General features: G+C 43.7%; 1 protein-coding gene across 25 annotated transcripts in view; it reads left to right on the top strand.

Moving 5' to 3' along the window:
* The window catches only part of LOC129836424 (ankyrin-3-like), a 153,209-nt gene extending 129,927 nt beyond the window's left edge, over positions 1-23,282 (top strand). For 11 of the 25 annotated variants that reach the window (XM_055902562.1, XM_055902558.1, XM_055902557.1 and 8 more), the window contains 12 exons: positions 173-202; positions 1,270-1,351; positions 2,305-9,483; positions 10,338-10,412; positions 11,902-12,033; positions 13,905-14,048; positions 16,769-17,723; positions 17,984-18,170; positions 19,041-19,124; positions 19,313-19,435; positions 20,380-20,465; positions 21,343-23,282. In XM_055902562.1, coding sequence (XP_055758537.1) covers positions 173-202; positions 1,270-1,351; positions 2,305-9,483; positions 10,338-10,412; positions 11,902-12,033; positions 13,905-14,048; positions 16,769-17,723; positions 17,984-18,170; positions 19,041-19,124; positions 19,313-19,435; positions 20,380-20,445 — 9,057 coding nt within the window. In that variant the 3' untranslated portion in view covers positions 20,446-20,465; positions 21,343-23,282. The remainder of the gene's footprint in view (positions 1-172; positions 203-1,269; positions 1,352-2,304; positions 9,484-10,337; positions 10,413-11,901; positions 12,034-13,904; positions 14,049-16,768; positions 17,724-17,983; positions 18,171-19,040; positions 19,125-19,312; positions 19,436-20,379; positions 20,466-21,342) is intronic. The other 14 variants (XM_055902564.1, XM_055902560.1, XM_055902581.1 and 11 more) reach the window with 9 other exon arrangements.

Raw genomic sequence — 23,282 nt, 5'->3', positions numbered from 1 at the left:
TGGGCTGTGGACTATTTCATTCTATGGTTTTGTCCAAGCCCATATGGTTTGCTGCCCTCACCTTCTACATTTTCATTTCCTGATGTTTTATTCCAACCACACCCATTATAAACCACCCGCTGTCATTGTGTCATCTTTCCCCTTCTCTGCAATGCATCTTGGGAACAAACAGGACATGATCGAGTCTGATCCTGATGATGAGGTAAACACATGATTGTTCATCGCATGGACTGCTTTGAGGTTTTTCCGTTGCTTTATTATTGTGAACGCTAGCATCAAAAGTGTATATGAATGTATGGTGATTATTGTTATTTGACTGATGATATATAGAGGCTTCTGCAGCCGATATGGATCTATATCATTGCTTAGAAGTCAAGTGACTTTGTGTAATGCATGAATGACAGTTCAATTCAACAGGTTTCATTATTATTGTCCTCATCCCAAGCCAAGTGGAGAAATTTGTGTACCACACCCTGGCTTATTTTCCATATCTTTCTTTCCATATGTGTTCAGTAGGTAAGGCTAGTAGGAAACACCATCCCTCCACACTATTTTCAGAGAGCGTGACATACAGTACATGTGCTTTCGGAATGGCAGATAGAGGATAAACCGCGCCGTAGTGCATAGTACTCCAGCTTAGTTGTGGTTTCAGCCATCTTCTGCCAGTGTTTTGTTCACACCTATACAAGACCAATGAGTTATTTGTTGCATGAGGAAAACTCAACATAACCTAGTCAGCAAAAGATGACATGAATGTTTCATGTTTTATAGCTATAGCTCAGAGTGTTTTCCTTCATTTACAATACGTCTCATGATCTCAAAAGAACATTCATCCATGACTAATGGAGTGAGTCCTCTTTAAGTCATTTATTTTAGAGATCAGGTGCATTCTTAGTGTCAGCTTGTGGACATCTCACCAGAGTTCTCCAAATCTAATAATCACATATTGCATGTGTTTCTTCAAAATTAGAGAGATAAATACACTTTAAATCGCACCACCAATGTCACACTTAATCTATCCAATCAGAGGAAAGCATGGATATTTTAGTCATCAGCCGAAGGTGACATACAACACAGTCACCTGCAGTGCCTACTATCTCAACAACATGGACTTCAGAAAATATAAATGCATCATCTTGATTTTATTTCAAAACCACAAAATGGGAGAAATTCTGGCAGTAGTGTGAAAAAGGGGAAGATACCTTTTTGGCCTTTAAATCCAATCTATATTTTATGTTAAAACATCTTTTGTTGTTTTTGTTGTTGCAGACTGAAAAACCAGACCGACGTCATACCTTTGCCTCCTTAGCTTTGCGTAAGCGCTACAGCTATCTGACCGACCCTGCAGCGAGTGAGTTTAACATTTTTACTTTCATAAATCTTCAATTGATGCAAAATATCAGTAACGTTGTACAACTTCATATGCAGTGTAAGATATTGCATTTATGATATATCCATACATCCATAGTGTAGAATTATGAGCACTTTGCATACTGTCATCATAGACGTCATGATTCATATCCATCCACGACAACACTTGCATGGTTTACTGTGTCTTATACTTTGCAGACCCTCTCCATTTTGTGAAATTTATTTTCCTGTTTTTTGTTGTCTCATCACATTTGTGGGAAAACAACTGGCATTGCAACATCCAAATGTTAATTTATTAATTTTGAAATAGATTTTGAACCTTGTGTCAAATTAAATGATTGTCTTGTATCTTTTTCTTTCTTTTGAAGAACAGCTCACTCTTATGGGCTTTGCGATTGTTCAGGGCCTTCTTTCATTTTGTGTGAACCAATCAATAAGTGAACCCTTGAGACAGTTATTGCACCAATAATCTACCAAAAGGATTGTGGGATCATTTTTGGCATTTTTGGCATTGAAAACATATGATCATGAAGTGCACCAAGCATATAAAAGGCACTGTAGCAAAAAGGCAAACAGACAAAGCACATTGAAAGTCACACATGGTTAGAATGGTTGTTGTTGTTGTCTTGGTACATTTTTAATATTTTCTTCTCCACTGTTAGCTATCTCAAGCATTTCGTTGCCTCATGCTTCATCATGTGTTATCTTGTATCTTTTCTATTTATGACAGATCATTGACCTCGAAAAATCACTTTTCATCCAACCTTTGTTTAGATAGTAATTGACATTCCATAAATTCACCATTGTATTATTCTTACTGCTTTGATTAATATTGGCCTACTGACGCCAACTTTCTCTCTCTGGTTTTTCTGTTTTATTATTTCAATTATTTTTTGTTGGATTTATGTTCAATCTTTGGTTTGGTTATTCAAGAAACAACTGATCGGAGCTCGCAGAGAACACAGCCTACTGGCTACGCTTACAAACCTGTCTTTTCAACGAGATCTTATCAGGCGTGGTCGGCTGTTCCTGTCTCCGTCCCTGAGCAAGCCAAGTCTGGGTTCGGTTCCCACTCCAGTTCATCGTCCAACACGCCCAATGCCTCTCCACTGAAGTCCGTGTGGTCCATCACCTCGGCGTCCCCCATCAAGTCCAACATAGGCGGCTCACCGGCTCATTCCATCAAGTCAGTCAGCGACGTAGCATCCTCCATCAGGTCGTACAGGACAATTTCATCCCCAATTAAGACTGTAGTTCAGCAGACCCCGTACCCAGTTCAGGTCACCCCCAGTCTCCTGTCATCGCCAATCAGAAGCGTTCCAGACCCCGTTTCCATCAAGGGACTGGTAGCATTGTCTTCTAGAACCTCTCCCATCACCACTGGTGTGGGCTGTCTGCTAGAGAGGTCATCAATCGCCATGAGCCCACCTGCTTCCCCCAAATCCTCACTGAACATGTACAGTTCAACTCTGCCATTCAAGGGTGTCATGGTGGGCACTGGCACCACAGCATCGTCCTCTCCTATAAAAACTGTTCCTGGCCTCTCCTCTGTCCGGTCCACTGCAGACCCCTTAAGTCTATTTTCCTCCCTTTCCTCACCAATTAAATCCAACACTCCTCCTAGTGCTGCAGCTCTGATCAATGGAACAGTATCCCCTACAAAGTACCGCTCCTCCTCGCCCACGTCCCTACTCTCCAGCAGCTTACAGGAGAGGATACAGGCAACCACCAATGCAGCAACGACGAGTGTAAATGCAGCCTTTGACGAGGTTGAAAAGACTTTCAATTCCTGCTCTGCCTCTGGATATGGCACTCTGAAGTCCATGTCCTCCTCAGCGTCATCATCTTACCAATCCATAAGATCCTCAGCCTCTAGTTCCCTATATGCCACTCTAAGGTCCCCACCAAACTCTACCACCACTGTCACATCTGGCACCATGACGGTCCCAGTGTATTCAGTTATAAATGTTTTGCCAGAGCCCCAATTTAAAAAGCTCCCTGAAGTGTCAACACCAGCTGCTGCCCTCTCGTCCTCTAGAAAAACTATGCCTGCTGAGACAAACTCAGCCCAGTCTTCCTTTGCCAGAACTCTGTCACCTGTCAAATCCCCCTTATTTATGCCCCCGACTGCCCTGAAATCCACCACCTCATCCCCGCTGTCCTCCAGCCAAGAGATACTGAAGGACGTGGCAGAAATGAAAGAGGACTTGATACGGATGTCTAACATCTTGCAAACAGAACCAAGTTCAGCCTCCAAAGGTTTCCAGTCTGACTCTCCCAAAGAGGCTAAAATAGAGGACGAGGAGCCTTGCAGAATTGTAGAGAAAGTTAAACAGGACCTGGTCAAAGTTAGTGAGATACTGACAAAGGATACGGTCAAGGATAGCAAGACGGCTATTAAAATGAATAAAACAGATGAGGCACAGTGCTCTAAACAAGCACCAGTGGATCCCCAGCCAAGCAACTGGAGTTATCCACCAAGATATGAGACAGTGGTTCCTCAAATCAAAACTAAGACAATACCTATACCAGACAGAGATTTTAATCTATTGAAGGTAGTAGACTACTTGACAAATGACATTGGCAGTGGCTCTATCTCAAAAACTGCAGATGCAAAGCATAGATCCGATGAGGTTAGAAGGGAAGGAGAGGAGAAACAAAAACGAATGCTTAAACCTGAGCACAAGCTGAAAATGCCACCCCCAAACATGCGGTCCTCTGCCTCAGAAAAGGAGCTCTGTAAACTAGCAGATGTGCTATTTGGGCCTGATGCCATGTTAGAATCTCCAGATGACATCTCACATGACCAGGACAAGAGTCCCCTCTCAGACAGTGGCTTTGAGACGAGGAGTGAAAGGACACCCTCTGCCCCACAGAGTGCGGAAGGCATGGGACCCAAGGCACTTTTCCAGGATATTCCACCAGTAATCACGGAGACAAGGACTGAGGTTGTTCGTGTTATTAGGAGTTATGAGTCTCCTGAAGATAACAAGCAACCAATGATGGAGGATACAAGGGCAGTTCGATACACTGATGCAGAACCCAAAGGTCTGAATGCCTCCAATGTGGACCAAACTAAATCATTTCAGATGAAAATTAGCCCGGACGATGACTCAATGGGCAAGAGCATGCGTGTGAAGGAAGAGACCCACATCACGACTACCACACGAATGGTGTACCACAAACCCCAGAGTAAAGAGAATACATCCGAGAGGATGGAAGAATCAATGTCAGTGCATGATATCATGAAAGCTTTCCAGTCAGGCAGGGATCCCTCCAGAGAACTTGCTGGACTGTTTGAGCACAGGGCCGGCAATGATGACACATCGCAGAGGGATATAAACTCAAAGCCCAAAGTAGAAAGAATAATCGAGGTTCATATTGAAAAGGGCAACAAAACTGAACCAACTGAGGTTATCATCCGGGAAACAAAAAATGACCCAGAGAAGGAGATGTACTTCTACCAAGGGAACAGTGGACTGTCACGACAGGGAGAAGAGGAGCCTGAAGAATCGCTCCCCTGTTACCTAGAGTCTTCCAGAGTAAACACGCCCATGTCACAGGAAGACGACAGTCGTCCAAGCTCTGCACAGCTCATGGCAGATGACTCGTACAAAGCCCTGAAGCTTCTCAGCCAGCAGTCAGTGGAATATAATGATGATGAATCATCAGAACTCAGAGGGGAGTCCTACAACTTTGCAGACAAAATGCTTCTCTCTGAGAAACCAGACTCTTCTCACTCTGACACCGAGGAGTATTTGAGGGACAGGTCTCATTTTCACTCCCCAGATAGGAGTAGTTATAGTCAGGAACGGTCAAGTGGATCAAGGCAAGAATATATTTTGAGGTCATCAAACATTGACAAATCAGGTCAAATTGCCAATGTAGATGATAACTTTGACAAACTAACATTATTGCAGTATTCCTCAGAACCTGGTAGCCCAAAGCACTCTGTTTGGATGCGTGTCACTGATGACAGACAGAACCAGAATAGAGAAAAGCTAATATATGAAGACAGAGTAGACAGAACTGTTAAGGAAGCAGAGGAAAAGCTTAGTGAAGTCTCTCAGTTTTTTCGTGATAAGACAGAGAAACTGAACGATGAGCTCTCATCCCCTGAGAAGAAGTCCCGCAGGTCAGACTTTAGGGAAACACGATCTGGGCCTAGCTCTACGCACAGCAGTCCTGAAAGATCAACCTATAAGAATGGGAGCAGTGGTGAGGAATGTAGAGAACGTTTCAGGGACAGATTTGGCTCCAATGATAGAAAATGTGCTAGTTTACCGAGCAGCCCAGAGAGGAGAGTGTTATTACAGTATAATGATGACAATAGAAAACCAGGTGATGGCACTTCACAGGGTAATGCAGGTGACGCCTCTAAACCATTTGAAATGTCATCCTCCAAAGTCAGCGCTGTTAGGCAAAAATTTGAACAAGAGGCTCAGAAGCAAGAAAAGGGTCCACAATGGGGACAAACATCAAAGGCCCCAGTAAGAAAACTCCAGGAAAGTACGCTGCCTGTGTATCAAGTCTTTGCTGGCTCAGATATCCCCAAATCACCAGACAGTCCAAGAAGTACCAGGAAAGTTATAGATAGTGAGGTTAGAGGATCTAGTGGACCAAGCCCCAGTGCTAATAGGTATATATGCTCATCTCCTAAACACGACACAAACGGAAATGAACATGAAGGAAAAAAGTCCTTCAAAACTTGGGAATGTCATGGAAATGGAAACTATAAACCCCAAGTGTCAAAACTAGCTCACACGTTAGTTCAAGATGCGCATGGCAATGACAGAAATTCACAAAGAGAACTGCAGGGCTTTAGAGATGGAATAACCAGTAAAGAAGAGACAACCAAGAAAACTATTTACACAGAGTTTGTGGTTCGAGAAAACCCAAATAGTAGTGATGTACGTACCGGTAGTCTAAAAAAAAACTCGGAATCGCAAATTCCTGTTAGAATGCCGTGTAGTTTCTCAGAGAATCATCAATCCACATCATTAAAGTTAGATACCTCTGTTAAACTGTGTGAAAGGGCAGGATCACAAATACCTACTTTAGCTAGAAATCGGTTACATGGCAGCTCTGAAGCCAACAAATCTACAAACGACTCATCAGTAGAAAAATCCTCAGATTCTTATGATAGTAGTCAGTCAACTGTAGTATGTAATGGTATAGATAGCGACCAAGTAGAATACTTGGAAAACATAACCCCTGTAGTTGTCACTGAGGGTTTCAAAGACATCAAACCATTGCCAGTTTATGTAAGCATCCAAGCGGGCAAGCAATATGAAAAAGAAACATCTGGGCTGCTGGGAACGTACCAAAAAATAGTGAGTCACGAGAGCCGAACAGTGCACGAGACACGGGGAGCATTTTATACTGTCAAACAAAAACAGCCCCCATCTCCTCAAGGCAGCCCAGAGGATGACACTCTAGAGCAAGTAACTTTCATGGACAGCTCTGGCAAGAGTCCTGTTACTCCTGAGACACCAAGCTCTGAGGAGGTGAGCCTTGCCTCCAGAAAGACAGATTCCGTGATTGGATATATGCCCGGCATGCCCAGTCCAATAGCAGAGGAGTCTGAGGAAGACGAAGGAAAGACCTTCATCTACAGGGAGTCTCTGCCAGAGAAAACCAAGCCTGCCTCATCAGAACCCTCCAACAGAAACCAGGAAACATTGAAACGACCCAAAGAGAAACGAGTCGCTTACATTGAGTTTCCCCCACCTCCGCCTTTAGAGGCAGAGCATTCTGACCCTGAGAAGAGGGGGTCTTGTGCCTCCTCAGAGGCTGAGACAGAGATGATGGAGGTGAACCTCCAAGAGGAGCATGATCAGCACCTCCTTGCAGAGCCCATCATCAGGGTTCAGCCTCCGTCTCCAATTCCCCCTGGAGCAGATGACAGCAACTCTAGCGATGATGAGTCTATCTTCCATCCCATCCCCAACAAAAAGTACACCTTCAAGATGAAGGAGAAGGAGGAAGGAGAGAAGCATCTGAAACCCAAAAAGCCTGAGAGGAACGGAAACAACAAGGAGCCAGGTACTAATGGCGTTGTAAAAGCAGAGGAGGAAGACTTGGAGCAAAATGACCAGTCAATCACAGACTGCTCCATAGCCACAACTGAGTTCTCTCATGACACAGATGCTACTGAAATAGACTCTCTCGATGGCTATGACCTTCAAGATGAGGATGATGGGTTGAGTGAACAAGACCCTAAGACATCCAGCCTGTCCAATGACGGCAAGACATGTGATCGTTCCTTTAGTCAATCAAAGCTTGAAGTCATAGAGGAGGAGAAAACACCAAGTGAGGATGGAGGGGATAATGGGAAAGCAAACTCAGATCAAAACATTGGAGATGAAAAAGACTACACTCTCGAAGGAAGACATCCAGATAGACAGGGCGATAGACAAGGCTTTGCAGATAACTTCTTTGGCTATCAACTCGAAGAGGAGTTAAACTCTACCTTCAAAACTGTCGCCACGAAAGGCTTAGACTTTGACCCCTGGTCAAGCAAAGGGGGTGAAGGAGTTTTTGATGCCAAAGCGAAAGAAGAAGATCCCAAGCCTTTCGGCTTGTCTGTGGATGACAAGTCGCAAGCCACCACTCCAGACACTACCCCTGCTAGAACCCCGACTGACGAGAGCACACCGACTAGCGAGCCTAACCCTTTCCCCTTCCACGAGGGGAAGATGTTTGAGATGACGCGCAGTGGTGCAATTGACATGAGCAAGCGGGACTTTGTTGAAGAGAGACTTCAATTTTTCCAGATTGGTGAGCATTCCTCTGATGGGAAATCAGGGGACAAGGGGAGAGGGGGTAAGAGTCCGGGGGTAGTTACCTCTCAGTCAAAAACAGGGGAGAGGGGTGAAGGGGTGAAGGTAGAGACTGCCACAGACAGCAGCACATCAGCAAAGTGCAGCCCTGCACAGACTGGCACTGGCTGTAGCGATGCTCCTTCTGGTGTCACTGTAGCCGAGACCACATCTTCATGCACCATTACGGCCTCTAAAGTTGACCCCAAATTACGCACCCCCATTAAGATGGGAATAGCCGTCTCCATTACAGTGAAAAAAGACTCTGGGGATCTCAAAGAATGTAAGGCAGAGAGGTCAGAAAGTCAGATGGCAGAGTACATTAACTTGGAAGACCAGTCAGTGGAGAGTCAGTCTAGCAGATACACAGACCCAAAGCTGTCAGAAAGAAGAGATTACCCTGCAGAGAACTGCAATAACAACAATAACCTTGAGTCCTCAAGCGTGCAGGCTAACTATATACAGTGTGGCAGTGTCGTGTTTAATTTGCAGTCGTCTTCTGAACCCACACTTCAGAAAGCCAGTAGGATTGAAGCTTTGTTCTGTAGTGACTCTGTAGAGAGAGTAGAAGAAAGCAGTGTTCAGGCTGAACAAAGAGAAAGTGAAGCCATCAAGGAAGCTGAGACGAAGCAGCAAAAGTCTAGGCTGCCTGTCAAAGCGCCAGGGTGGTCTTTTCGTACACAAGGCACAGCAATAGGGAAGCAAAAACCCAAACAGGTTGTCAAGGCTGAGGTCAGGAGAAGAGCAGAGCCTGTCATTGCCAAAGTAGAGCCCAGGTCTAGAATCCCAATCAAAGATATTAAAAAGAGCAGCACAACCAGCTCCCCAATATCAGTGCAGGTAACAGCTCAGTCTACCAGGGAGAGAGTAGCCATACAGTTACCCTCCAGGTTCTCCATTAAAAACAGATCTCAGGTTAGCTCGGCAGGTGAGACGAGTAGGGAAAACGGCAGCGAGGTTTGTAAACGCACCATCGAGTACTTTAAGGGCATTAGCGGGGAGACGCTAAAGCTGGCCGACCGCCTGTCAGATGAAGAGAAAAAGACACAGGGAGAACAGTCCGAGGAAGACAGCACCTCCAGGAGCACCTCTCTGTCGGCCCCCTCTCAGCCCTCCCGCTCGTCGAGGTCTGGTAGAGGCTCGAGAGCTGAGGCCGGGGCCTTGTCCGTAAGGGCTAAGGTCGACAGGGCCTCCGGCAGTGAAAGGAGCAGGAGGAGTAGGCGGACTGGTGGGAAGGAGGGCAGTCAGGTTGCGGGGCCTCGGGCGCCCCCCGTCGCGGAGATCAAGCCTAGTTTGTAAAACTTTCACACTTGTTAAAACCTTAGTTGCATGAAGTCGTTGTGATTGATTGATTGCCTGTGGCGTGTTTATTCTCTTAAAATAGTAGCCGTCATTCTGTCATCGTCATCTATGTACTGTGTACTGTACTTGTCCTTGTCAGACTCTCCTCCTTCTCCCCCCAACCCCTTAGTTGTCAGATACCTCAGCATGCCAGAGTAGTGACTGGTGCACTGGCACAGCCAGTTTCTTGTTGACGGCTACTGAGTCTGTCTATCTGTCTGTCTGTGCAGGGTGGCTACTGAAAACAGCAGTTGTAGTTTATTCTATTTCATGTTCAAGTTGTGTCACTGAGCTAATTAGCCTTAGCAAAAACACAAAGGTTGTCCGCATGTGTACTGTCTAGTCCCATTAAGAACTGTGAGTCCATTAGAGCTCCTACGAGTACATGACTCTTTTGATCGATGTTTTTAATTTATTTTGTTTGTATAGTTCTTATGACAATTACTGCCTGCTTTGAGGATACATATTCACAAACATTCACAGAGCACCTGTGTCCAAATAACACACTGTAGTCCGTCATATTGTGTTTAGTCTGCCTTTTCTTGCCATTCTGGAAACCAAATCTGAAGTGTTGTCAGCCTAACCAACCCATTGAGTAATACAATTCACATTCACAGTAAACCTGTTGATTAAACATGTCTATATCAAACCCAGAGGAGAGGCTGCAGAACACTCCGTATGAATTTATATCATTTGGAAAATTCCACGCTTGGCCAGAAAAGGAAAGAGTCCTCTGTACTCCAATTTCAGTCAGTAGAAAAGATACTGAACAGTGTTGATTAATAGATGTTCTCTGCCCTTCAGGTCCTCAGAGTCCCTGTGAGCGAACAGACCTGCGGATGGCCATCGTGGCTGACCACCTGGGACTTAGCTGGACTGGTAAAGAAATGGTGCTCCCTGGTCTTAGTGCCATCTGGCTTCATGGCCCTCTATCCTCCTGCTTTCCCCTCTCTCAAGAAACCAACAGTGTATTATTGTGAGGAAACAGTGCCCTCTTCAGAGTGACACTTCCTGCACTGCTGCTCTGCATACTTGTTGATTTTATTTTTATTTCACCTTTATTTAACTAGGTAGACCAGTTGAGAACAAGTTCTCATTTACAACTGGCCAAGATAAAGCAAAGCAGTGTGACAAAAACAACAACACAGAGTTACACATAAACGTACAGTCAATAACACAAGAAAATAAATAAAGATCTATGTACAGTGTGTGCAAATGTAGAAGAGTAGGGAGGTTGGCAATAAATCGGCCATAGAGGCGAAAATAATTACAATTTAGCATTAATACTGGAGTGATATATGTGCAGATGATGATGTGCAAGTAGAGATACTGGGGTGCAAAAGAGCAAGAGGGTATGTAATAATATGGGGATGAGGTAGTCGGGTGTGCTATTTACAGATGGGCTGTGTACAGGTACAGTGATCGGTAAGCTGTTCTGACAGCTGATGCTTAAAGTTAGAGAGTGAGATATAAGACTCCAGCTTCAGAGATTTTTGCAATTTGTTCCAGTCATTGGCAGCAGAGAACTGTAAGGAAAGGCGGCCAAAGGGAGTGGGGATGACCAGTGCAATATACCTGCTGGAGTGCGTGCTACGGGTGGGTGTTGCTATGGTGACCAGTGAGCTGAGATAAGGCGGAGCTTTACGTAGCAAAGACTTATATATGACCGGGAGCCAGTGAGTTTGGCGACGGATATGTAGTGAGAGCCAGCCAACAAGAGCATAGAGGTCACAGTGGTGGGTAATATATGGGGCTTTGGTGATAAAACGGATGCCACTGTGATAGACTACACATCCAGTTTGCTGAGTAGAGTGTTGGGGCTATTTTGTAAATGACATCGCCGAAGTCAAGGATCGGTAGGATAGTCAGTTTTACGAGGGTATGTTTGGCGGCATGAGTGAAGGAGGCTTTGTTGCGAAATAGGAAGCTGATTCTAGATATAATTTTGGATTGGAGATGCTTAATGTGAGTCTGGAAGGAGAGTTTACAGTCTAACCAGACACCTAGGTATTTGTAGTTGTCCACATATTCTAGGTCAGAACCGTTCAGATTAGTGATGCTAGTCGGGCGGGAGGGTGCGGGCAGCAATCGGTTGAAGAGCATGCACTTAGTTTTACTAGCATTTAAAAGCAGTTGGAGGCCATGGAAGGAGTGTTGTATGGCGTTGAAGCTCGTTTGGAGGTTTGTTAGCACCGTGTGCAAAGAAGGGCCAGGAGTATACAGAATGGTGTCGTCTGCGTAGAGGTGGATTAGAGAATCACCAGCAGCAAGTGCGACATCATTGATATTTACAGAGAAAAGTAAGTATGATATAGAAATGGATGTCTTGAACTGATGTGATGTAATGTGCTTTTTGATGTGTTTGCAGAGCTAGCTCGGGAAATGGACTTTTCTGTCGACGAGATCAACCACATCCGAGTGGAGAACCCCAACTCCCTGACGGCGCAGAGCTTCATGCTACTAAAGAAATGGGTCAGCCGGGACGGTAAAAACGCAACGAGTGAGTGTCCCTCTTTCTCCCAAAAGTATTTAAAACCCCTGTGGCTTTCTATTAACAGTTGTTATATCACGTCTCACTTTATTGCACTTGTATGATTGTGTACCACAGAGCTTCACAACCCGGTTTCATTCCACTCTCCTTCTGAACTCTCTCTCTCCAGCTTAATTTGTACCTGTGAAGGTTTCATAGTAAATTACATTCTGAGATGACTTACAGTACCAGTCAAAAGTTTGGACACACCTACTCATTCAAGGGTTATTTTTAATTTGTATTCTTTTCTAAATTGTAGAATAATAGTGAAGATATCCAAACCATGAAATAACACATATAGAATCATGTAGTAACCAAAAAAGTGTTAAACAAATAACATTTTATTTTAGATTCTTTAAAGTAGCCACCGTTTGCCTTGATGAAAGCCTGTCACTCTCTTGGCATTCTCTCAACCAGCGTCATGAGGAATGCTTTTCCAACAGTCTTGAAGGAGTTCCCACATATGCTGAGCACTTGTTGACTGCTTTACCTTCACTCTGTGGTCCAACTCATCCCAAACCATCTCAATTCGGTTGAGGTTGGGTGATTGTGGAGGCCAGGTCATCTGATGCAGCACTCCATCACTCTCCTTCTTGGTCAAATAGCCCTTGCACAGCCTGTAGCTGTGTTGGGTCATTGTCCTGTTGAAAAACAAATGATAGTCCCAGTAAGGGCAAAACAGATGGGATGGCATATCGCTACAGAATGCTGTGGTAGCCATGCTAGTTAAGTGTGCCTTGAATTATAAATAAATCACCAACACCATCACACCTGCTCCTCCATGGTTCACAGTGGGAACCACACATGTGGTGATCATCCGTTCACCTACTCTGTGTCTCACAAAGACATGCCGATTGGAACCAAAAATCTCAAATTTGATCTCATCAGACCGAAGGACAGATTTTCACAGATCTAATGTCCATTGCTCATGTATCTTGGCCCAAGCAAGTCTCTTCTTATTATTTGTGTCCTTTAGTAGTGGTTTCTTTGCAGCAATTTGACCATGAAGGCCTGATTCAAGCAGTCTCCTCTGAACAGTTGATGTTGAGATGTCTGTTACTTGAACTCTGAAGCATTTATTTGGGCTGCGATCTGAGGTGCAGATAACTCTAATGAACTTATCCTCTGCAGCAGAGGTAACTCTGGGTATTCCTTTCCTGTGGCAGTCCTCATGAGAGCCAGTTTCATCATAGCGCTTGATGGTTTTTGCGACTGCACTTGAAGAAGCTTGAAAAGTTCTTGAGATTTTCCAGATTGACTGACCTTCATGTCTTAAACTAATAATGCTGTCGTTTCTCTTTGCATCTCAAATATAAAATATATTTTGATCCGTTGAACACTTTTTTGGTTACTACATGATTCCATATGTGTTATTTCATAGTTTTGATGTCTTCACTATTATTCTACGATGTAGAAAATAGTAAAAATAAAGAAAAACAGTTGAATGAGTAGGTGTGTCCAAACTTTTTACTGGTAATGTGTGTAGAAGCAGAATGGCCTCTATGTTTATTAAGATTCCTAGTGCAGCTGTCTTTCAGCTGCATATGAAGTCACCTGTCCTTGTCATGCTCCAGCAGTCTTTTAGAACTACTAAGTACATTATGTTCAGTACAGGAAAATTTGACCTATTTTCCTGGTACAAGAGAAGAGGACAACGGCAATCCTCTTTCCATCTTCACACACTGCAGTGTGATAGTAAACTATATTGATTACCTCGCAAGAGTTAAGACAATGAAAACATCTGGATTAACGACCAGTGCGTATTGTACAAACAACTGCCATATTGTACAACAGTGTCTTGTCTGTTTGACTGACTTCCTGGTTGTCTGTTTCTCTTACAGCGGATGCCTTAACTGGAGTGCTGACCAAAGTCAATCGGATGGATATTGTGACTTTACTGGAGGGGCCGATATTTGACTATGGTAACATTTCAGGCACGAGAAGTTTTGCCGATGATAACGCTGTTTACCTGGATCAGGCTGATGGTAAAGTTTAGCTCCATCTAGCTGACCTCTTACCTCTGCTGCCACTCTTTTTTTTTTGCATTAGAACTGTAGCAAAAATAAGAACAAATTGCCTGGCTATACTATTGAATGCAATTTGGCTATAGAGACTACAGTACCCTATCTTAGATAGGGTGATGTCTGACCCTTCGTTTTATGGCTTTATTTCCAGCTTGAGTATGCCCATTTTCTGACATGCACTCAAATGAGTGTGAGGAAATGTTAGCATGCAGCGTACCATGGGTTCACTTTTAACCTAGTCAATTCAGGAAATTGATTATAATTCACGTTATGAAATGACTGGGTTACTATTAAATTGACACCAACCCTGATGATGAAGGTAGCATGTCAAACCCAAAACGTTTCTAAAGAGGTCTTAATTGACATGACCCGATCACCACTTTGATATTATTTAAGCCCTCTAAAAATCAAATTGCATTTGTGCATGAAGGGTTTTGAAAGATGAATTGATGACAAACACTAAAACAATCCATGATGCTAACCAGTTGCATTCTGTAAGACACTGTTTTTACCTGATTACCTTGTACCTTTAACAGGACACTACTGTATAAACCCTTTGTTCCCTAATGCATGCAGTAGCCATAGACTCAACCGTCTGAACTCATCTATACCTCTAGATCTGTTTACTTCTCTAGTCTCCAGTACCTCCAGTTCCTCTGAGCCGTCCCTGGATAGAATGACAGAGCTTCCTCTGTGAAACCAGACTACCTTCCTCCCCTCATGCTCTCGTCCATCGCCACAGCCCAACCTCCAGGGCAGCTTATAACAGCTCTTAAGCGCTTATTAAGAGTCTTGTGCTGTCATCTCTGCTCTTCCCAATCCCTTTCCCTTCCCTGTTTCCTAATCTCTCAAAATCACCTCTGTCCTCTCATTCATAATTGTCTTGTGTTGCTAACACGTTTTTGTATTTTGTTAGATTTTTTTGTATGTCTTTGTTTCTCTTTAATCGTCTTGTTTCCTCACCTGTAGCATGCTTCGTTGTTCCTGAGAGCTCCTCCATCTCTTCATTCCCAGTTTCTCCCTCGATTGAGAATCATTCCCTCAACCCTGATTCCCCCTTGGTCTTACTAAGTCCACACCCCCACATCGTCCATTATCTCCCAGCCGATCCCCAAATTAATGGTCCTCTGTCTTACTCATGGACCTCACACCTTTACCCCCGTCCCCACCGCCTGATCCAGCAACCTCTCCTCTTCCATGTCTCCTTCTCGACCCCCAGTCTTCAACTCTTCAACCCACTGGGGACCCCAGTCAACCCACACACCTGTCCTCTACTCCTATACCCCAGCTAATTCCCTCATTTCCTGCTCAGTCACCAAGTCTTAAGCCTACTGGGGACGCCACAGCCCTCTCCTCTACTCCCACCCCCCAGCTGTCTCCCGATGTGACCCCATGCCGGTCCCAATTTCCCCTTTCGTCCCACCCCATCTCCTTTGCCGTCCTCCCCCTAATATCAGCTGCATGGTCTCACTGCCCTAGTCCTGGCCCTACCTCCCCTCCCATCCATTCCCAGTTCCCCTTTCCTGTGTGTCAGTGTCCCTGTGTGTCTCCCGTACCTTCTCTGTACGCCTATGTAGATATTCCATAACAAATTATCTTCTCCTCTCCCTTGGGATGGCATCGACCTCTCTATCCTGGAAATATGAATCTAGGCCCCCTCAGCCTCTCCTCTCTTCTTTTATCTTTCTGTGTGAGCATGACTGAACACACACTCAAATCTCAACTAGTAAAACCCGCTCATCGCACATATGCAAAATCGTATTCCTGGCATGCCTCACATACACTACCGTTCAAAAGTTTGGGGTCACTTAGACATTTCCTTGTTTTTGAAAGAAAATCAAATTTTTTGTCCATTAAAATAACATCAAATTAATCAGAAATACAGTGTATACATTGTTAATGTTGTAAATGACTATTGTAGCTGGAAACGGCTGATTTGTTATGGAATATCTACGGCTAGTTTTATTTCTTCTTTAAATCAGCACAACCATTTTCATCTGTGCTAACATAATTGCAAAAGGGTTATCTAATGATCAATTAGCCTTTTAAAATGATAAACTTGGATAACCTAACACAACGTGCCAATGGAACACGAGCGATGGTTGCTGATAATGGGCCTCTGTACGCATATGTAGATATTCCATAAAAAATTGTAATTTACAACATTTACAATGTCTATACTATTTCTGATCAATTTGATGATTTTTAATGGACAAAAAAATTGCTTTTCTTTCAAAACCAAGGACATTTCTAAGAGTCCCTAAACTTTTGAACGGTAGTGTATATCATTTATTTATGTTTTCTTATCTCATCTCAAAGGCTGCATATGAATCCATCGCTTTAACAGAAGAAAATAAACTTGTCATTAAACTGTTCAAAGCTGCCACGGACATAAGTATTGATCGTTTTTGTCCGTGTAAATATAATTTGTTTTATCACAACGTTACCTTGAATTTCTCTAAGATAGCTCTCAATTGAATCAAAAGTGCTGAATATTGTGCTAATGATTTGTGACACCAGTGTCCCCTCTGAGTGTTACCACAATTAGTGGGTGTTTTTCGTTGCATGCTCTATTGTCCGTCTCTGTGCATTTGTCCATGTCACTCAGTCCATGTGGTGTGTGTTTTATGTGGGATTTCTTGTGTCAAGTGCTTCCATGTGCTTATATCATCTCCCAACAGATTATCACAGCATCCTAGCGGAGCTGCAGTCCCCAGTCCAACTGCACTCTGACCCTCCCTTCACGGAGCTCCACTCTGAACCCCCTACCCTCACCATCGACCCCACCCCTGTCCAGCTCCACCCACACCCCCCTACCCTCATCCTCACCCAGTCTGAGCCCTGGACTGGCCACATGGAGCCTAGTGTGGACCTTGACACCTCCACTAGAACCACCCTTAGGCCCTGGGAGCTGTCCCTGTCCATTCACACCCTTCACTTAGATCCCACCGCTGCCACCAACACAGGAATGGCTGAAGGTGACCAGGTGCTGATGGTACAAGTGGAAGAAGAGAAAAAAGAAGTGGACATAAGCCTCCAACAGCAGGAGGACAGCAGACAGACAGGGGCATCAGTGGTGGTGGCTGAGGGGGAGGCTGAGGAGGTCGTAAAGGGAGGTAGTGAAGAAGGGGTAGAGATGGGTGAAATGGCAGAAGAGGGGGATAAAGTGGTAGAAGCAAAGATCGGGGCTAAGGTGGTGGAGGGGGGTAAGGTAGCGGAAGAGGGGGCTATGGTGAGAGTGGAGGGGGCTAAGGTGGGGATGGAGGGGGGTAAGGCAGTAGAGAATGGGGCTGAAGTGGTGGAAGAGGGGGGTGCATATCTCTCCCCCCAGGCCTGGGCTGAGGCGTTGGGGGAGCAGGGTGTGTCTGGTTCCACCGAGGAAGAGGATGAAGACGAGAAGACAGAAGATAAGTTAAAGTCGCTATTGGAGGATATTCATTTGGAGGAAGGCTCAGAGGAGGAGGACGAGGAAATGACGGAGGCCAGGGTTCAGGAGATTCTTAGTCAGGTGCAACAGGCAGAAAAAGACGTGTGTTCACTTCCAGGTTGGCATAGTGACACATCCAGCGTCAACGTGGAGCCGCCCACACCCGGCCGCAGTGTGAGCTCAGACCTGCTAGACCGCCAGGAAAATAGGTAAACAAAACTAAATTATTCCATCACAGTTATGGATTAAGGATAAATACACTTTCATGTAAATCTACAACAGGGATTTAATATCTTCGCCTCAGTCTTTCTGCCTTCGTCACAACTTATTCATTCAATTTGATACCCATCCTATTCTCAATCTAACTCTTTATCTTAATCAATGTTTTTCTCAATTATAATCCTAAACCATTCATCTGAGTTTTAATCTCAGTCTCAAATGTACCCCTTTTCCTAATCTCTCCCCACAGCCAGGAGAACTCCAGTGACTCCATCACCTCTTCCTCTAGAGGGGAGCTAGCGAGGTCTAGGCACAATGGCGAAAACACGGAGCTACCACCTCAGGACGGGTCACTTCCTGTATCGCAGGACTCAGCCAATGGAAGAACTGGACGTGGGAAGGAAGAAGGCACGCTTGTATCTGAGAGGAAAGTCCAGGTAATTGCAAAGACTATGCAAAATAGTGTACTGTAAATGTTTTTTTTAGAATGTGTGTTTACTACAGTGAACACTGCTCATCAGGTGGATCGATGCTCCCTTTTTACAGCGACACATGAAGTGGATGTCGAAAACTTTCAAATCAAATGTAAATTTAACTGGAATTTTTTTTCCATATGTGACATTGTTTATTATTGTAGGTGTTAGAAGATCCTTGGGATTGTGTGAAGCAAAAACTATTCTCTACCACCTACGTATTTTGTGTTTCCATCCCCTTCTCATTGTCTGTAATGTTACTTAACTGCATTCATCAGCAGCGTTTTAGTGAGTCCGGCTCTGACGAGGAACGGACTGTCACCACCAGGGTGTTTCGGCGCCGGGTCATTCTTAAGGTACCCTGCTGAGACTGGGTGAAGTTTGGTTTAGGTTGGCGGTAGATAGTTCATCTGACTTTGCCTCCTGGTGTGCAGTGGACTGGTGTGGCTCGCTTAACTGACAGCAAGCGGTGGGAGTTAAAGGAAACGTCTGAAATGTGTGATTGCGAACAGTGTGTGTACAGTGTTTGAATGGTGTGCGTGCGAGCGTGTTAGTGTGTCCTGGCCTGGTAACCTGCTTTCATGGCTTGACTTTAATCAAGGAACATTCTGTGTCTCACTGTTGCCTCTGTGATGCCATTTAAAGGGACACTTCATTTTGATTTTGCTTGAGTCAACAACTCTTGGGGAATTCAAAGATATTCTGTCTTCTCTAGAGGTTTGCTTGCAGTTTGATGGTGCTGGTGATGTAAAGTGTGTTAATGGTTTGCTGTTATACTGGCTGAGATGAATTTGGACCAGTTCTGATTGTAGTCCTAACCATGAACACTTACAGGGAGAACAGGCAAAGAATATTCCGGGCGAATCAGTGACAGAAGAACAGTTTACTGATGAAGACGGTAACATCATCACTAGAAAAGTAACTATCTGCCACTGCCTTCACTCTGATTCACCGTCTTCCTAAAAACACACCTCTGAATTATCATACCCACCTCCTCTAAACTCTCCTCCCAAAATGACCTATACCCTATCTTTGTGTTTGTGCGTGTATCTCGGTCATACTCTCTCCTTCTTGACCATGATCACTATCTCCGCCCCATTTCCCAGGTCATCAGAAAGGTCATCCGTCGGGTGTCCACGCCCACGCCTGACGACCAGGGCGGGGACAGGGGGAGTTGGGACCGGGGAGACCCCTGGCCCTGCCCTTTCTTACTGGAGGAGGAGTTAGAGGTTGGCATGACGACGGAATAGGCTTCATAGAGAGTTGCTCCAGGGGTGGGTTCTAGGGTTCTGAGCCTGAACAGAAAACAGGCGGGTCAGAACCTTTGGACCTTTAACTCAGTATGGGGTGTTGTGATCTGATGTGGAGTGCTGCAGCCAATGCTACCAGTGTGTGTATGTCTGTTTTGAGTGTCTATGTGTTTGTGCGTCTGTGTGTGTGTGCATGCAATGGGTGCTCAGTGACTAGGATGTTGCCCCAGCTATTGTTGCAGGTTGACATTTATTGTCATGAGTCTTGTCCTGGAGGCAGAATTGAGCAACTTCCCTGTAGATAAGCCAGCTGCGAAGTCCAAATTGTCTATATTGTAAAAATGTATGGGGATAAAATTAGCTTTTTGGTCTTAATTTAAGGTTAGGGTTAGGCATTAGGGTTACCAGTGTGGTTAGGGTAAGGTTTAAAATCAGATTTTATGACTTTGTGGCTGTGCCAGCTAGTGACCACTCTGTAGTGCTGACTTCAGGGCAAGATTCATGATGTTAACTATTGTTAACAGCTATTGTTTGTGGCCCACATTCAATTGGAGAAATGATTGTTCTGACATGAACCAGGTGCACACTGCCCTGACACTTTATTTTTTCTTGTTTCTGGTGATATAACTCCTCTGGGCTATTCTTTTATTTCCAGGAATTTGCCTCTAGGACACATGCCTCTAGTATGTTGTGTGCTTTCACTTCATGGTATCCTGCTAACTGTGTGTAATGCTAACATTTGCTTCTATGGTGGAGTTTACTGCTTTCGGGTTGATGGTTTCAGGTTGCTATTGTTACAACATCTCACCTCTGGTCTAGCTGCACTCGGGTTGCTGTTTCAGGTTGCTGTGTTGGATTGCTGCTTGTCAGGATAGGGTTCTGAGATTGGCTTTGCCTCACTCGTATGTGTATGTGTGTTTCAGCAAGGAGATGGAGCTAAAAGCAGGAAGGAGGAGAGGAGGTCGGGAGAAAAGAAGCTTCAATCGTAGGGGTAGCTGTGCTCCACCAGGTACTTGACCAAGTAAAGTGCTTTAATCCCCCCACTTCTCTAATAAAATCATCATTTTTATACCCCACACTGTTCAGTGGTAGTGTTGAATATTTTCTGATCCATTCCATGTACATGTGTAAACCTGGTGCAGCTCTGCTCCGTTTCACTATACTTGTTCTGTTTTCTTCTGCACTGTTCTCCACTCTACATTCCTGCTCTGATTAATGTACCTCATTCTACTCCAAACAGTACACACACACAAGCAGACGTTCATGTTTCCAACTGAAAGTCTGACTCTTGTCTGTTTTGATTCTGGCTGCGTTTTGTCCTGTCAGCTGTGTGGGTGACTAGTCACAAAGGGAACGTGGATGATGTTCAAAACACACCTATTGTCACACAGATACTCTCTCTAACTCTCTCTTTGTCCATTAAATCCCCCCCACAGGCCAGCTCATAGACAGCCCATTGTGTGGGAATTACATTACAAAGAGAAGTGGCTATCTGATTGGTTACTGTTAATCCCTGTAAGGTGTTGTTAACTATTTGCATCAGTGAATTATTCAGTTTAAGCAAACCTGAGTAAAAAGAGTAGCGGCACTCTAATGAACTGTGGCTCAACTGGTGGTTTCCATGACAACCAGGGTGACCATGACAATTGTAGCCCACAGACCTCTTGATGCTCTCTAGCATCGTCGAGTGATTGCTCCCGTAGATTTGTGGGTGGCTTGCAAAATGGAACTTGTAAAAGTCAGCAAACTGAATTAGTAAAAACTAAGGGACTCGTAAGCATTAGTGAATGCATGGGCTATGTCCTCTATAACGGCTCCCTTCTTTCAAACAGCTGCCCAAAATGCTGCCAATATCTGATATATTGTAATATTTTCTTAATTTTCAGGTGTGCAGGAATTCTTCTCATCTGTTTCCAGGGCAGAAAGTTACAAACTGAAAAACTCAAGAAATTTCAGCCGTGACTTGATCCGTCTGATTTCAATATGAGCATGAAAAACTCACTCCCTGTCAATTGAGGGACCTGGAAGGTTCTCACCATGGAATCTGAATTCTAATTGTATGGCTCTCACATCCTGTGGTCTATGGACCAGGAGAATTCTGCTTCCTGTTTGTGACTCGTAACGTGCCATTGGTGTCATGAGAGCTTTTTAGGAGCATTGTGGTGACAACAAAGAGGACTCCATCACAGAAAAACTACAGGTGCAACTGAACATACACCTGTGACCAAAGATGGCGCAAAAGCTCAATTCTAGTAGTAGGAGAAAGAAAATCAACAAAATTACACAAAAACTAGAGGAACACTTCTGATCCACCTCCAACACACGCCTTATAGTTTTTTCTTGGACCCATAAATGTCAGGTTGTAAATTGCTGTGGGGTTTGTTTTCCTTTTTAAAACTAAAAATAATACACGGCTTTTTCCTGTATATAAATTACAATGTGTACAAAAAAAAAAAGATGAGTTACAGGATGATAATGCACAGGAGAGAACTTTACAAGTGCTTTCAACATTATTATCAAAATGGTTCCACTTTTAAGGAAGATTTGAGTGTAACTTCACACGTTCTTGTATAATTCATTATTATAGCAGGTATAATGTTTGTATATGAAAAAAGCTGGTTAGATTTTAACAGAGGACATTTCCAGAAAATCTTCTGCGAATTTAAGTGATTCCTAAAAAGGGGATGTATCTAATTCTGCAAAAGCAGAGTACTCATATTTTCATGCATGCCGTTCACATTATTTTAAGTACAATTTTTACAAGTTTGCAAACACTGTATTAAAATGAGAATTAAAACCCTTTATCTGTGTACACATATAGTCCTTACATTTGTCACCAGTTTTATATTTGAAATGAAAAAAATACCATAAAAGCATTTATTGTGTCGGGGACTAGGAACAGTATGAAGAAAATGTGTTCTATAGCTTCTTGAGGGTTTAATGTAGTCTACCGTTTGTCTATGTAAAACTGAACGGCAGCTTCTGCAGGCATTAGCATAAATGCTATGAGAAAGAAGTTATCCGAATGTATATGCTAGTAGACTGGCTCGCCGTAAAACTATTAACTGTATTGTGTGTATTGGCTATAAGGTGTAGAGTTCTCTGTACGCTGTAAGACTGTTTGTAATCATTTTAGCAGTGTGTCATTTGGTTTTATGAAGGCTGCTGTGGTTTTAAAGAAAAGGTGTAATTTCCTTTTGGGCTTTGGTGAAGTACTTCCTTAAATTTAATCTACTCACATAAAGACATAAGACATTATTTGATTGTAGCTCTTAATAGAATATGTATGACAAAAACACTGGATGGTCAAACGATTATTTAAGCATCAAATGAATTGTGTGATCTTTCTTGGCTTGAGAATCTGTATGCAGTGTCTAACTAGCATTCATTTGATAGCTCATTGGCGATTACTTTGCATTAGATCTTCTCTTTGTATTGGTTTGACTAGAGGCCCATGTAGTTCAAGTGTGGTGTTATTCTGGTGTGAAGGCTCAGACTTAGTGTGATGATGTTTATGCTGTGGACATGACAACCATGTAAAGGACTTTTTTTTTTGACAAGTGAAGTCATTTAGGGTATTGTATCATATCTCCCATCCTACATGTCAATCAGGGGGTAGAGGCTAATTTGATCAATTTTGTTTGATATGTGTTTTCACTTGAGCTAATTTTTTGATGTACAATTCTTACTAACAGAGTGAAGCCATTGAAATGTAACTATTCTAGCACTTTGGTTATTCAAAGTCTTCTTTTAGAGGCTATAGCAGTAATGACGCCACCACAATGTTTCAATTTAATAACAAAATAAAAATGCATTGATTTTGCAA

The sequence above is a fragment of the Salvelinus fontinalis genome, chromosome 37, assembly GCF_029448725.1.
Source record: "Salvelinus fontinalis isolate EN_2023a chromosome 37, ASM2944872v1, whole genome shotgun sequence".
NCBI lineage: Eukaryota > Metazoa > Chordata > Actinopteri > Salmoniformes > Salmonidae > Salvelinus > Salvelinus fontinalis.
This window is presented reverse-complemented; position numbering and strand designations above follow the sequence as displayed.